Source organism: Bradysia coprophila, unplaced genomic scaffold, assembly GCF_014529535.1.
Source record: "Bradysia coprophila strain Holo2 unplaced genomic scaffold, BU_Bcop_v1 contig_138, whole genome shotgun sequence".
Taxonomy (NCBI): domain Eukaryota; kingdom Metazoa; phylum Arthropoda; class Insecta; order Diptera; family Sciaridae; genus Bradysia; species Bradysia coprophila.
The window spans coordinates 131,127-148,433 of record NW_023503409.1 but is presented as its reverse complement, the minus strand read 5'-3'; the positions used below and the strand labels follow the sequence as shown (position 1 = coordinate 148,433).

The window sequence follows — 17,307 nt, the reverse complement described above, 5'->3', positions numbered from 1 at the left end:
GTTTGGTGTATGAAGAATTTTAGTATCATAACGATGATAGATGAGTGTAGATGACGCTATTGTATTTCAAAGTGATTCATTTTTCCCTAATTTTATAACACCCATCAGTAAATCTACTTAAGTTTTTTTTACAGTAGATACTTCAGATACGTCATAGTAAAGCACATGTCTCTGCTGAAATCCAAAAACCCAACATCGATAATAATTGTCAATGAGTTTTTCATTTGTGTCATTAAAAATAATTTAATTTAATTGTCACTTGAAAACAAATTGGTAAATTAATACGAAGGAGGAGCTAAAGTCAATCGTAAAAACAGACTGACAGATTAGAAAAGGCGTGAATGAAATCGGACAGTGTATCGCACAATATACACTGTTTTGACTCAAATACAAATTCTTTCTTATATTCGTTAAGCTTTCAGTCTAGCACGTTCCTTAACGCTTCAACAGCTGTGCACAATATTGTCATCAAATTTAACAGATCTCTATAGCCTTCACATATGCTTCATTTGCAAGAATCTACATTTCTAATATTAAGTTGGGTTTTTCCTAGTTAACTTGCAAAATAAGCGAACAAACGTCACTCGACATCTTATCAACGCAAGCGCATAGAGGGCCAAATTGCACACATAATATTTCTTCCAGCGGAAATTACGCAATCGCTTCAGAAAATCCTTCGAAAATCGCCATAATTTAACCGTCCCCAATTTATATATTTCTCAGCGTTTAATGCCGAAAAGCTTCGCTTAATGCCCTCGAAATTTCTCTTCTGTAGCCAACGAAATCGCTCAATTTATTTCGGTATTGCGATCATATTGTTTCTGTTATAGATGATGTCCATGTAGAATTAATTATAATTACCATAAAATAATATTTTATTAAAACGTTTGCTCATTAAAACGTGTTTTTATTCAGAAAAAAACCTTTAAATTTAATTTAAGCGCATAAGCATCGCTAGGTACCTTATATATCGATTTTGCTATTTAATTCCATTTACTTTATGACGCCCCTGTGTAATAAAAACGATGCTTGTATGGGTAGAATCAAACATAAATTTTACGTTGGAAATTGTGTAACACATGCACTGCCATGGCTGCCATGCCATATGATTAAATTCTTTGGTTGTGTGTGTCTGCGGAAATACAAATTCGATGTGTTCATTTTTATGTTTGAATTCCTTTCTCCTTCATTTGAATATGAATGCTGTTCGTCCGGAGTTGGCAGAGCGCATGTTCAATGAAAAATCGATGTATGAGTTAATAATTTCTATAAAAACGTGCAAGTGTATTGGTAGAACTCATAATGTAAATATTTATTGTGATATTGAATCAATGAACCTATTATGACGCAATCGTTTCGAATGCACTACGCGTTGACGCATTTTTCGTGGAAAACCTTTACCTTGCGACAGAACGTCGAGGAAAATCGCATCGATGAATGGCAAACGTTCAGCTGAGTCGGAACCTTCCAGGACCCATTAAATTTCCAATTTTCGTATATGTATTGTACACAGACACTGCGTTCAAATATTCAATTCAGTTCGTAAAGTGTTTGGTTTAGCTTTTTCAAAATTTTCTATGTAGTAGAGGTAAATAATGATAATGGGCTTGTGGGATAGAGGACAACTGGGTAGATGGGTACTTGTTTCGAAATTTTCTTTCTTGTATTTATTTTGATTTGTTTTCAGACGGATGTTGATCATTTTAGCCCAAACTAGTGGCAGTTATTTAAAAAAAAAAAAATCTCAGTTCCATACTGTAACTGTAAAACAAAAACTCAAAATCTGTTCATAAACTGGACTAATGAAAACGTTTTCCTTATTCATGTGCATCAGCAAAGTGTACTACCTAACCCGTATCCTTCGGAAAAGTGAGATTAGAATTTATTTACCACCAGTCTTCACTCCCTTTGAACAATTTTCGCTTTATTCAAATTCCATTTTCAACTAACACTGAACCAACGTTCCCCTACACAGAAGGTTTATTATACATATTGTGTGTACATTTACCGTGCTTTTCTTTTCATAAAATCATCAGCCAAAGTCAGTTGACGGCCGACCGTCATCCGAGATAGTTCAGTCGGGCAGAACTGCATTCGTGTTTGATTTAACAGATTAAATAAATTGATCATAAATTAATTAATGACAAATTTAAATAAAGTGTAATAAGTGGACAAAAAGTAATTATTAATGTCGTATGTGTGTTCGTTAAGTGGTTATTAGGTAGAAAATTACATTTCATATGGCTTTTCAGCACTTAATAGCCCATTATTTATTATGAATAGATTACCACCAGAGTGTCTGTATACGGAATTTTGGTTGAATGTGTGCGTGTGATATATTATTTTCATTTTGATTATAAAAAACGAAACAATGGCAGTGTTCAGCAGCAGGTTTTTTTTTGGTTTATTTATTGCCCGTGCTGTTGGTTTATTACTATGAAAATCAAAAAATGGATTCTCGGGAATATGTTCACCAGTTTTTTTTTTCCAACATTTTAATATCATTTGTTGGGTGGATCTCATGCAAATATGTAATAATCATATGGGGGACTATGGCTATAAATGTTTGGAATGAAAATGCTTCACAATATGAGTCACAATTTTCGTGAATATAATTAGGTTCTTCTTTTTTGAAATGGTCCAGTCAACGATTACACTTTTTCTTATGTTTATACATAATTTATTCGTAAAAAAACTTACATTTCGTGTGTGTTTGGTTAAAGTTTTTTTTTGTGTTCATTTGGAATATTTGTTCAGGTTGTCAGTTTTGTTTTCGAATATAATGCTCAAAAGCTATAAACAAACGAACTGTATGTTTTGTTACATCTAACCGAAAAATTTCAATATTTGTGTGACTAATAACTCAATAATTTATATTGCTTGTGAATGTATATATCATCAAGAATAAGCATACAATGAACGACTATATTACATTGATTTTCTTAGATGCATTTTTAATGTCTTATTGACCTGCTGTCCTTAAATTAAACTAAATTACAAATAATGACGACCATTTTCTCTCTAACTGAAAAATTAAATGTAATAGCCGATTAGTGGCACTATAGTCCGAAAGCGTTTAACAATTTACTATACTTAATAATTTTTGAAATATTAATCCAACCAACCATCAAGCTTATCAGACGTCTATCATACGGACTGTGGTCTTATGTGTGGGTGCGATTTGAATAGTTAATTGTTCATATAAGTAAGAAAATATTGAATTCTTATAGTTATGCTAACAGTTGGGGTTCGGGTAGGTATTTCTTACCCATTAAACTATATCTGGTCAATCAGAGAAATTTTTATTGAAATATCATTGACACCAATACAGCTGAACAGTAAAAGGGAAGAATTTGATTGATGATCTATCTACCTTTTTACGTATTCAAATTCGTAACGTATTATAAAAGCACCATGAACTGTTTGTTAACCACATTTTCGTCGTTTTTTTTTTTCGTTCAGATATTTTAATACGTTTTTACGATGAAGTAAGACGTTGTCCTATTTCTCGTTAATAGTCGTTTTCTTTCCCTTCTTTTCAGTGACCTCAATTTAAACCAAATGTTTTTATAGAAAGGAACGAAAATGAGAAGTTGTTTCACATTGTAAAATTTAAATTATAATGGGCAGTACAGACGTACGCAAATTTAAAATTATTCAGACAGGAACTGTTATAGGTGGCATGTGACATAGATTTCACATTTATAAAAATCATTGGGTTTCTGACCCACGAGAGAGTAAACTTTCAATAGAGCGCCAGAGGATACATCTCCTGAAGTTCGTAGGATATTGATAATTTTCGTTGGTCATCTTTTATTTTGCAAAGACGAGACTAAAAATAATGTTCATATTCTCATTCAATTTATTCTCGTGTCATTCTGATTATCTTCTTTTTATTATTGAAATACCCCAAAAAAATGTTAGAATAAAGCCTGAGCAACAGAAGTCCTATTTCAATTGTCACATAAAATACTGTACAGACACACCAAATTAGTAACGTCTTTTCCACACAAAAAATGTATGAGAAACGCAACAATAGAAGAATTTGAAAAGAACAAAATTTTGTGTTTGTTCGCCTTAAATTTATCGTTGAACTAAATAGATCTTATATAAGCTGGCACTTTCCTATTCAGCATACGAAAGAGAAGTAGCAATTCCTGTGATGAAAACAATGGCTCGGATTAGAAGTGCATTCGAAAGCGGCGAAAACTTTTACATTATACTCCAAGAAACAACTTTGTACAAAATTTGTATAAACATTGCAGAGTTGTAAAGTTTAGAATCACATTTTGTTTAAAAAGTTGGTGACTGTAATTGTGGGATGTGGGGGTGTCATATGTGTTGATTTTAGCTTGAATCGGATTAGGTTCCATACAGACAAAAATTTAAATATCTCAGAGAAAAAGTTTGCATTTCTTCAGCAAGTGAATGGGTCCAGACAAGGGTTAATTGGATAAACTTGTCAATAATAATAAAGAAGTTTGAATCTCGTCTCATATAAACAAACATGCATTATATCTCTCTCATTCTCTCTCCGTATGTGAGTGTGTTGTGTATGAAGTATTGAAGTATGGACAAAATGGAGAGGGATATATCAACATTCGATGAAGGCTTCTCCATTTTCATTCATTAATTGTTTTTCTCTGTTTAATTGAAGGTACTAATTTTACAAAAAGCAAACAAAACAAACTTTTCATTTTAAAATAAAAGAAAACATCAAAATAATGACGTATAAGAGAGTCTCAAAATGCAATCAAAACATTTTTCTAATTCAAAAAGTGCAATCGCTTAAATAGTTTTGTGTTTCAATTCCGTGTAACAACAATGAACTGAACGTAAATATTATTTTTTTCTTAAACAAAAAATAATAATCAATTCGCCGAACAAAAAGTGCATAATTATTGAGCGATAATTTTTAACGCCGAATACTGTGTATATTGCAATGAACAATGGATATATGATTATTAAGCAATAAAACATAGTGTTACAATTAAGTGGCACGTGTATATAAAATATCGATAGATTGGAAGTCCGTTGACAACTACAATGTCGTGTTGTCACGGTTTATTTCAAGTGGGTCAGGTCGGGCCGGTGTGTCCATATTTGACCCGTAACAATTTGCGGCAACGTGTCGGTGCGGTTCGCTCTCCAGATAGTTTACTGGATATAACTGCCCGGATTGTCGCCGAAAGCGAGCCTTTTCAACGTATCGAAGAGCAATATGAACGGATTCCGGAACCAGTGCAACGTCGCATCATATTTTGGTCGTTTCCGAGAAATGAGCGTGATATATGCATGTACAGCTCATTGTCGAGGTAAATAATAATTTTAAACTTCAAATGAATTCTTATGAACACAAGACAGTGCAGTATACAAAGAAAAATTAAATTTTGTTTTGTTTTTATATATATACCTCGCAAAACCGCACATTTGCAAAGCCTATAAATTAAAGCAGTTAAAATATTCCAAGCGTTTATTAAAATTTATGATTTTTTCACAATATAATTTAGTTTCTCAAACGGCAAGGCCGCATCACAATAAACATATTTCGCCTCTAAAAAAACAGTGAATTTAATGTTTCATTAATTTTAATTTGTATGCGCTGATAATAAATTTAATAATGTTTTTCGCTGTTTGATTCGATTTTTTTTTTGTCGTAATTAAATAGAGTTTCCACCATGAATTCGGGAGAACAACAGAATCTCAGCTTTTGCAAGGGTGTGAAACTTCTCGAGAATGGTTGCGTGGACAATGTTCTTCAAGTTGGTGAGTAAAACTTAAATTATTTATGAAACTTTGATCGCATTTAATATTCATTTCATTGACATGAAAAATTCATTAAATTTTCCTGCATATTTCAATTCTATGATTCTATGTAATGTTCTCTTGTAAATAGTTTAATATGCAAGTGATTTACAGCGCTCGTTGTTACCGTGGTTATGTTGAGCTTCAATGAAAACCATGTAATTTTCTGCTATTTCCATCATTAAGATGTAATACCGCAACGGAGATTACCCAGTCATTGTTACGCGGATATTTAAATTAGCAGATTTCTCATTTCCATTTCGTACTTCTTGATTATTTTTCTTATTTCCCAATTCATTGAATTGTCCTTCGTAGAAACACTTTAATGAACACTACCTTGTTCAGGAGGAGTCATGTTTTAAACAACAACGATTCACATAAGTAGCACCATACACTCATTACATATTGACGATAATGACGATGCAATCATTTTTTGAAGAATTTAACCTTAAATTTAGTGGAAAAATTTACTACGTCAGTGCTGTCAGCTATCTACCATTTTCCGATAATTGAACCAATTGACCATCTACATATATCCAGTTCAAAACTGAACAGATTCACCTACATTCCACACAACAATAGCTGAGACCTAGTACCGAAAAAGAAGAATCTCTTGAGATCGTGTTTTACTTGTGGAAATAAACTGTTTATCTGCATGCCAACGAAGGGTTTAACCTATAGCGTCTAATCTTATTAAAAAGATCCAAACTCAGTGGTTTTGATTCAAATGAAATGAATAAGAGCAGATTTTCAGCCCCCATTTTTGTTGATCAAATTATTCCTAACCCTTCGTCGTCGTCGTCGTATGGGATTATAAAATTGAAAACGTCTGTTGTGTTTGAAAGAATAAACACTTTATCGGAAATATATGGGGCAAAAGTTTCCTCATTCCCTTTTGTGCCTTACGTTATAATCACATGTATTATGATATATACTACTAGCAGTAGCAGCAGCAGTATATACATATACATTGCAATTAATCTTTTTCGTATATAATGCTTCGGTAGAAACCAACTTTAATAGTTAATCACACGATATATTCGTTGCATGATTTTAAGGGATGAAATGTCATAAAATTGAATCGAAATAAGGTGGTAGTGATTTAGTTATCTAATTTGATACCTGCAGGAATGTAACAACCGAACCGTATAATCATAAACATAAAAAGAAAATATACACCAGAGAACGATTATATCTACAAAAGGTTCAAAGTCCTGGCAGCCCGACAGAACTTATACATTCGTTGTAAATCTTCACTTTTAGCACTCCTGCAAGACATGAAATTTTCTTAGTTTCAACTATCACGAAAGTTATGTTCACCAACGTAAGTAGTCACTGTAGTTACAGTTCCAGTACACATTAAACATTTAACTTCCTTGTATGCCGTAGAATACGTTCTCTCCGAAACAACGTATGCCAAAAGATTTTTTTTGCCTTCAAATGTAAATGGAGACCCGTGTATCGATTTTACATTTCAGAACTAATTCAATTTGAACCCCCATCATCTTCGTATATCTATATAGTTCAACTACGGTACATGACATGGACTGTGTGTATAGGAGAGAGCAACGAAAAGCAAGGGTGCGGTTATATGCACATGGGTATAATAGTACACAATGTGCTTACTTTGGGATGATAAACATCAGTTTTGTACAATCACGACGTTAAAAGCACCTACGTACTGTACTACTTATGTGTAGTGTGTGTACGCAAGAACTTTCGTAAAATATTAACTTAATACGTTAACGAAACTGGCCCATAGGCAAAGGATTGAAAGTTTTTTTTTTTAGAAAATCGGTTTTACAAACATTTGGTCTTGTTATTCGTTTCGGAATATTGTACCTTTCGGAACAGAATATACCTTTGAGCTGGATATATGTGTACTCCGTCAATGTGTACATTAAATTCTAATTTCTAATGTATGAACATGCTCTGTAATACACATTGAGAATTTAAATAATTTGGAAATTTCTACGTGATTGGATTTAGAAAGGGAAAATGTAAGGGAATATTATTTGACTGATTTGCATATTTACCATCCATACATGCCATTCTGAAAGCTAATACTTGTGTGAGAATAAAGTAGGAGAAATTTATATTTATTTGACGACGACATTAGTACTGTCTTCGCAAGAATTGAGATATTTACAACTTCCTTGTTTCCACTTTGCTTACTTAGAATTTCTGAAATAAATTTTCGTTTTATTCTTTATTTCACCTAGTCATGAAAACCACTATAATTGTATACCCAACGTTGATTGAAACCGGTCCACTTATACGCTTTCAGAATTCAATATTAAAATCAAATTTGCCAATCGACTCATATCCCGGTGTCTTCTTCTCTTCTGTTTTTTTATTATCGACATTTAGAATAGCTGCGTCGGTAACATGAACCATTGTATTTTAAATTTCGTATGTAATCGTAGGCTGCAGGAAATAATAAAAAGAGTTCTTGTGTTATAATAAAACGAAAGTTATTTTAGGTAATTCAGTAAAGGTGCAAGTTGATTGTACCTACGTGCATTGGAACTTGGTGTAATTCTATACATAATATCAGCACCCCTTATAATCAAAAATGTCTACTGACAGTTAATGTAATAACAAGAGCTGAGATACCTTTTCAATGTAGTCTTCCTAATGATTATTATCATCATACATTTATCTTTCAGATGTACACCATTGTATCGACGGAAAAGAGATATTATTTCACGATATTAATAAGTTTCATAATAAGAAAACGTTTACCAGCAACGTCTTTATTCGTTTAATTTAATGTTAACAAACATGGTTGTGTAGGAGGACCATTCATTTCGCTGGAGCATTAGTAATGTTTCGTCAATCATAAAACTGTTAGTACCTACAACACTACTTCATCGCTGAGGAATATTATCTTCTCTTTTTTGAAGAAAATGCCTTACAATTCTATGGGACAATATGTGATTACTTATCTAGCCTTCCACCTCGATCTACCAATTTCATACAATAGGCACCATTTCCATCATTTGTCCTTTAGATATATAATGCACTACAAATTCATTTTCGTGATTTGATTATAATGAATGGTAAAATGCTGCGGATTGCAATCAGGTCATGATTAAAGCACCATTTGAAATTAGAGTTTGGGACAATGTGATGGTAATGGTTCTTCTTCTTATTCTAATTTTATTCAAACAAATGTTGTGCTGTAAATTTGACGGATATTTTCAATGAACTGCAAAATGTGTATCGCAACAAAAAAACAAAAACAAATGTAACTCAACGGTATATTGACACCCTGTGTACAAACAATTATACTAACAGTGACCTTTACTAAAATCTCATTTACTCCGCTTATGGCTTATATGAATCTGATTAACACATTCAGCTTCCATTTTATATCTCATGAGCCGAGGTTGGGTTAATGCACATGTCATGCTGATTTTCGCAGCTTTTACTGACAGTAAATTAACCATAACGTTACAATATGCGACAATAATTTCGTGAATTCATAAACATTACAACACGAGTGATGTGCAATGAGCACAAAACTTTGAACCATTAGTAGGCATATAGAGGAAAATACTGCTGTTAAGCGTGAATAAACGAAGATATTCAAGACAAACAAACATAAAACACAACTGAACCCCCTTTTACATTAAATGAAATCCGCATTTATCGTGTTGATTTATACGATTATAGCCCAAGAAATTAATGAAAAATCGATGAATAGAGTAAGCAGTGATGCTCTTCGATGTAGGAAATTTAAGATTCAAACTTTACGATCGGAAAAAAGTACGGGAAATGTTATATATATGCCATGAATGCATGTTCCAAATCGTAAATTAGTTATCAAAGTGTAATATAAAAAGATCATAGCAATTTCAGCTTGATAAATATCATTTTCTTGCACATGCTCTGTTATCATGCCGTTTTTTTCTTCTTTTCTGGTGTATACTTGGCTTATACATTTACGGTGTGTGCTGTATGCAGTTAAATTTTGAAATTGCAAGGGGTCGTTTTAAAAAATAAAAACAACATATTCGGTTCCCCTGAGCATAACGAAATGTGTTATTGTAAATTGTAACCATTTCCCCTTGACAAGAAATATGCAAATTTGTTATTTTTGTTGGCTTCTTCATTTTGGTCGCACATAATATTATATAGAGAAAACAGCGAACGAATCGATTTTTGTTATAGAATGTTCATTTCGATGAAAATCGCTTTTAAAAGCAAATTTATTAGGAAACAAATTTGCTGTAACATGGAAATACTGACTCAGTTTCACTCACTGTACACAAGTCACATTTTAAGTACACAATATATAATTTTTGTATTTTAGTGTTTGGTTACGATTAAATGAAACAGCTTTGTCGACACGTTTGCCGATATTGATTTTCGTTTAATAATTTCCTGCTTATCAACTTGTGATAAGAAGTAGAATAGAAATAATATTGATGGGAAAGCCAAAAATATTTCTAACGAAAATTGCATGTGAGATGTAGAAGTAAACTAAATATTCTGATAGATACGACAGTTGATAGAGACCAAAAATTCTCATAAGCCGGAAAATGGAAAATCTGACATAAGAAAATTCTTATGATTTAAGATTACAGTCGGAAATTAAAAACAAACAAAAAACAAGCCATGCCACCGATGTAGCGTAAAACAATCTTATAGAATAAAAATGCTAAGCCCATTTCTTAGACGTCTGACTTTTCTGATCGAAATTATGAGCGAAATGAAATCGAATTTATTAACGTCTCAAAAACAATGAAATAATAAAACGTTTCTGCGGTAGGTTGTGTGTAGAGAGTTGTTAATTTTCAATATTGTGCAAATGTAACAAAAATGTAATGTACCGTACCAATTCCTATTACGTTTCAACTACATAAAATACTTCTTGTTGTACGATTAAGCACCATGATTATATCGAACAACTTTACACAACAAACTTTTTTTCCCGTACAGAAAAAAAAAGCGTGAGCAAACCGAGAGCCAATGGTTCTTTGATAAACCCATATCTATATTAGTGTATCGATACCGATAAATACCTTTAAGTTGATAGTTAAACTAACTCTTAATTAAAAAACAAAATTCATGGCTAGGCGATTAATAATAATACTGGGCGAACAACACTGATCTACATTGTGTATAATATCTAACATTTCATTTCGAATATTTAATTTTATGTGCATTCATACACACAACACCAATTTAACATCAGGAAAAATGTTGTTAAGCATAATTATTTCATGCCATTTCGAATGGTATTAAATGATGATTGTAATTATAATTTGAAATTAACGACGAATGTATCGTTGCACAGTGGTGTATAATATAATATCAAGGCAGCTGTTAATTTTCATTCAATATTTTATTTGCTTGAAATACGAATACCTTGATTAATATTTCCATTTTAAAATTTGTGTATTTATGATGAATATTTTATACGATCGGGACAGTGCGTAGAACCAATGGTTGAACGGATTGTTTGTATATCAAGTTATATTATGGCTACACTTAAAGTTCGTACTTATGCGGCTCATGTTTTAGAGAGAGATTAATTTGTGTTATGTTGGAGGAGATCGACTTCATTAGAAGAGAGTGACGAATTTGTTTTCAACGGGAACATTCATCGATCAGTTCAGGGTGTGTTTTTAAATATTTTTCTAAGTTTATCTTCTAATGGTTTATTCATCCGTTGACTGAAATCAATCGATTTCTTATCTCCAGAATTATAAATCGATTTGTTCTAACATTTGCATCCATAAATACTTGAGACAAAACACTGGTCGGCACAATGCTTCATATTCATTCATAACTCGTCGTTTGTTTTTTGTCACTGAAGTTCACATTATTATTTTAAACAAAGTTCGTACTGTTGTGCCGGAATATAATGTCCAGCATTGTATCAAAATTTGACACAACAATCTTCGAATGTGCTGCCACAATTTAAACATTTATTTCTTTATCTATTCTGCAGTCATTCATCTACACTAAATGAATTGAGAAATGCTGATTGAAAATTCAAAGATAAGTTTGTGTCCTGCCGTTTGCATCATTTCAAGCAGTCAGATGCGTTCACATTTTCTTTTCCATTGAAAGAGCCGTACATAAACTACATCCATTGTTTACCTCAGTATTTTTTTGTTGATGTATGTAAGGGACAGATGTTTAACGGAATATTGAAGTCATCGACGAACATTTCTTTCTTTATTTTTTAAAGAAAAATGGCTTCAGCCATCTATCTCAGCACTTTTCGTTCCATTCATCTTGAGATGCATTTACTTTTTTAATTATTTTATTGATTGAAATACCAAAGCCGAATGGTAGTATAGAATAGACAACACAAAAAGTATAACAAAAAACATTATCGTTAATGATCTTCAAAAAAATAACCTTTGAACCAAATCATTACCACTACATATCCACTATTACCTTACCTGACAATACATTCGTACAATGTCTCGCCTTATGGTTACACTTGCAGCAGAAAAAAATATGGTAAATTACAAGTGTTTGGTTTTCGATACAGATGCTGGTTGATATTATAAATCGAGAACGTTTCAGGTAGAATATATTTTTTTTCTCACATATTGAACCACATATATTGTGTGTAGCGTAACACATATGAAAAATGCATGTGAGCTAGAAGGGAATAAAATACAACGGCTCTCCTGGAAATAATAACATAGGCATAATAAACAGAAAACAGACTGTGTGTTGTATGCATAAAGACATACCAGTTTTCCATACGAAATGAATTTTATTTTGTTAGATTACCGAATATATACATTGTTGACTGGAAACGAAAGAAAAAAAAAAGAAAAAAAATTTTAATGTTTGAACGATTCAATTTTTTATGTTGTTTCGTTTCGTATATTTTTCAAGCTGAAATGTTACGTTAATGCCTTATATTTCAAACAATAAAGGGGCGCCAACATAAAAGAGAATAGAAAATATAAATTATCATCTTCGTAATATCCTACTTGGAACAACAGCAACAACAACAACCACAAAAAACTTTAATTGTGAAAAATCTGTTTTCAAGGGTTTGATTTAATCGATTTTGATTTTATAAAAAATTAATAGTCAACCATACCGACTTGATGGCGAGCTTCACTTTGTTGTTGAGTTGTTTCATTTGAATTAATTTATTTTGCATTAACGTGGTTAACATTTCGACTTCGTTTTACTGGAAAATTGTTTTACTTCGAAGCTAGGAAAAGAAAAAGTACCGAGATTACAGAAATATAGAAGCTACAGACATGAGATTATTGCCTATTATTGGAATTTTATTTACTGAAATTACTGAAAATAGCGGAAATTGGCCCTTTGCTGAGATTTACCGAAAATCTTTATCGTTTTGGTAAATTTCGGTAATTTTCAGTAAATAAAATTCTCAACTATAGGCTCTGCACGACACATTCCATCTATACGTTGTTCATTGCCGTCACAGTATTTCTCGACCGTTGATTCATCAATTTACTGCTGGTAAAAATCTAGTCTCGAGTCTATCGAAAAAAAAAAATTTGGCATTCAGCATCATAATATGCAAAATTTGCACTATCCCACAGCGCGAAGCTATTATACTAATCGCGAGCCATTCGTCTGGCGTATTTCGACAAATCAGAAAAAAACGCAAAAAGGCCAAATCTCTGTCGTCGTTAAGTCAAAATTACGTTAAACCGATCAAAATCAAATTGTCTAAGTCGCGTTATCCCTAAAGTACCTAGAGACACCGTTTCGTCCAGCTAATCTCAAAACTAACTAGTTCACTTCCATAAAATTCCCGTGAATTTTATGTGGAAACAGAACACTGGGGGACTCGTCAGGAACGACAGTGTCGAGAGTTTTGTTATGGGAAGGTAAACTTTTTGTAAAAAATCAAGCAAACAAATGAAACTAAAAAGAAGAAGAAAAATCAACATTTTAATGAAATAACAGATTCAAACCTCAACCAACTAATTGTATGCAACTCGATGCAATAGTATATTACTTCCGAGGTTCCAAGTTGTGTATTTGATAAGTGGGGTGTTACAGCCCGACCCAAAGGGAAGGGCTGTATTCCCCACTTGTCAAATAACAACTTGGAACCTCGTAAGTACAATGCTTTACGTGATTAGGCGATGTAAATGAAAATGAAACATGACGTAACACGTAAAGTACTTTATTAGGCTCACGATGTATTATGACACACGGCCTGCGGCCACGTGTCACAATTACACATCTAGAGCCTAATAAAGAACTTTGCTAGGGAATTCAGGAAAGCTAAATTCATTAGTGCATAAAAACCATGACGGGAATCTAGCTCATATAATTAAAACACATCGACTATTATATCTACCTCAAGATGTTGGTGTTGCACAATTTTGTGGTTCCTTTAAAATATCATTAATTGTCTGTCGAATGCAGGTAGATATACCATACATATCACTGAACATAACGACCGACAGGAAAAACTCTTACCAATAATTATAACGATACGGGATAATGAAACCTTTAATTTATTTTTAATTTATTTCCAACAACACTAAAAACTGTAATCCAAAAATGGTTTCAGTTGCAAGCTACAAAACATTCAGTAAAACAAAAATTTATTGAATCGAATATTACGAACACATGTTTCTGTTATAATAAGTATAATAAATTTGTATAAAATCGCAACGGCCGCGGCAAGATAAAGAAACTGGTTCAGAACAAAATTAGCATTGAATACTGGTCCTTTTGAAACGGTTAAAAAAATTATTAAAATTAGTTTTTTTTTTGTTATCATCATCAAGCTGTAATAATTGAGCAGCCGTCATCAGTAAATTGAATGGACTTGGTCGTGTTTCTCGTTCAACTCGCTTGGCACATCAGACATAATAGACCACAATCCATTTTGTCGTCATATATAAATAAATTACAGAAAAATGAAGTGCGAGAGGATGGTCGGTTTTGTTTTTAATTAATTTAACGGTATTCCATCGATCGTTTCGTTACGCTGACAAGTATTTTAGTGTTGAGTCACATTTTTTGGACGGCAAATACAAATTACTTTGCTCTGTTCTGCATTTCCCGTTCAATTAATTATTCTCGCGTTTGCTTTCCACGACGTGTCGCAAATGTCCAGTCTAATCCCGAAATGTGGTACACTGTAGCTTCAGAGTTTGAAACTCGATGGTCCCACCATATGTACTATACTCGAAAACATTTAACGTCAAGTAAAAATATTTGTGGCTGTCATGTACAAAATGTATTAGGTAATCATTCCCAACTACCTGAATAATAGTCACATACTGCTAAAATTCCTGGGAAAACATTGCATTATTCATGGCATTGTTGAAATTAATTATTGTTGTAAATAAACCCTCGACACATGGGGTAGACTAATGTTCCAACTTCCTTTGCACACATGAAAATTTTAATTCGAATGCCGAGTTTGAATCGTAGAAAATAAGGGATATATTCGTAACCCCTTTACAATTTTCACATATAATCATATATAACAGAAATGGTTGTAGAGTGGATAGACTTTGTAATAAAATTCTAATTTATTTCGATATCTTGCCTGTACAAAGCATATCAAAAAAGATGAGCATAAAGAGATACTATATATATATGTGAGCTAGATGGATTTAAATATGCAAATATATTATGCCATACGCATGCATACAAGTTGTAATAAAACGTCGGTTGTACACATATATATTTTTAAAGTACTTGTGGATCGTTGAAGTCTGCTCTTACAGTATTAGCATTTTGCAGTATGGAGCTCCATAATACCATCTATGTACCGTACGCCGTATATTTTTGTTCATTTTAGTCGTGGAAAACTTAACACACTGCTGGGGGTAGTTGTATAAATGAAATAATGGCCAAACAATTTCCAACATATGTGATTCCTGCATCAAATAAATGGTGTAGATATTTAGTTCGAATCTAAAATTGGAATTTGAAATGATTTTTCAAGTATATTACTTTTATGGTTTTATGTACATATACAGGGTGGGCATTTGTTTTCTTTTTCTTTTCATTTACCATTGACGGAATATTGAAGGAAAAAATAATTTCGAAAACATACAACAACATTAGGTTTTCCCTTCGGCGATTATCCTTGCAGAAAGTTGGGTTATATAATAACAATAAAACACTTTTGTTTCACATGAACAAAGTTTAGATGTACTCGATTAAGAACAATGAATTGTTACTGCAAATAGCGGCTGAAATCTGCATATTTAGTGGCATATGTGTGCATAACACATACAATTTTAGCCTGTTATTGATGTCACTAAGCCACTCGATATTACTCGATTTTACATTAGGGATATGATCCGGTTCCTGTTTTAAAAAACTTGTTTTTCTGACATTTGAATATTAATATAAAAAAATGAAAAATTAGGCCATCAGTTACTTTGAGTTTCTTTACGCTGTCGTTCTATTCCCGTCAGTATAATTTTTTATCTAATATATAAGGGTGCTACTTTGAATTGTGCCAAATTTCAGTTATTCCTTCTTTTCGAATTCCTTAAAAACTAAACGTGTTACAAGGTCCATTTTATGAAACTTAAATAGCTTTTGAAAACATGGTTCGTCACATATCCACAATTTCATTTGATGTGTATATTGCCCTTTCTAAACACCTAACTCTATTGAACGCTACCATAGACTGTGAAACTCAACAAGCACGTATCTACCGCCATTTATTTGTTTATTAGAAAATGTTTCTACTTTTTCAAATTTATCATCATTTACATGTTGACAAATTCACAAATTTCCATTTAAGTGTGGATGGCTTTATGGCTTAGGTTTACCCTGTATTTTGTTTTTATTATCTAGATTTTATTTAAATAAAAAAAATTTGAGAAAAAAGAGTTTACACAACAAAATCAATATTTATTAGCCCGACATTATTTTCAAGATTTTGTTGGATGTTAAACTAAACGAACGAAGATAAAAAAAATTTTATGTTCAACAGTATGATTGGCGGAAATTCCATAAAAAAAAGTTATATATTTTTCTATCGATCAAACCACAAAAGTAAATTGAGTACTTAAAATTCATGCAATTATTGAACAACGAAAAATGCCTCAGTAAATTTTCAAAGTTGTTATACGCTATGCATATAAGGTACATCGGTTATTTGTACTGAAGAAAATACCATTATATTACAACATTAAAATTTGTGAAAAAAAAAATTATTCCCATGCCATATCATGGTCTTGAACAGATCCCCCGATTTTTTATTTATTTATTTTTAAATCAAAATTTTTTCAAACGCACACAAAGTCTGCTGGGTAGACCTCCTAAGGATATTTTATTATAATTTGAAAGGTCCTTGCGGGGATGCAAAATGCAGTTCGTTTTTTTTTTTGATCTAACCAAATGAATTACTGAACTAGCAGCTGTTTTACAAATTAACATATAAAATAGAATTTAATCATCACGTTCACATGCTAGAAAAAATTATTTATGATTTTCAACTCTACAAGTCGATACTCTCTCGGTTGTGGTATTTAATATAAGTAAATTAGTGGCAAA

General features: G+C 32.3%; 1 protein-coding gene and 1 long non-coding RNA gene across 3 annotated transcripts in view; one reads left to right on the top strand and one right to left on the bottom strand.

The window, feature by feature from the left end:
- Window positions 1–891: 891 nt before the first annotated feature.
- LOC119073226 lies at window positions 892–1,610 on the bottom strand. Its single transcript, XR_005087013.1, has 2 exons — window positions 1,402–1,610; window positions 892–1,203 (listed from the first exon to the last, which is right to left on the bottom strand). It is a non-coding gene; the product is annotated as an uncharacterized LOC119073226 (long non-coding RNA).
- Window positions 1,611–2,035: 425 nt separating this feature from the next.
- The window catches only part of LOC119074156 (zinc finger SWIM domain-containing protein 5-like), a 33,942-nt gene continuing 18,670 nt past the window's right edge, over window positions 2,036–17,307 (top strand). Inside the window, exons 1-3 of one of the 2 annotated variants that reach the window (XM_037180158.1) lie at window positions 2,036–2,221; window positions 4,658–5,315; window positions 5,669–5,766. In XM_037180158.1, the coding sequence (XP_037036053.1) occupies window positions 5,047–5,315; window positions 5,669–5,766 (367 nt within the window). In that variant the 5' untranslated portion in view covers window positions 2,036–2,221; window positions 4,658–5,046. The remainder of the gene's footprint in view (window positions 2,222–4,657; window positions 5,316–5,668; window positions 5,767–17,307) is intronic. The other variant, XM_037180159.1, reaches the window with a different exon arrangement.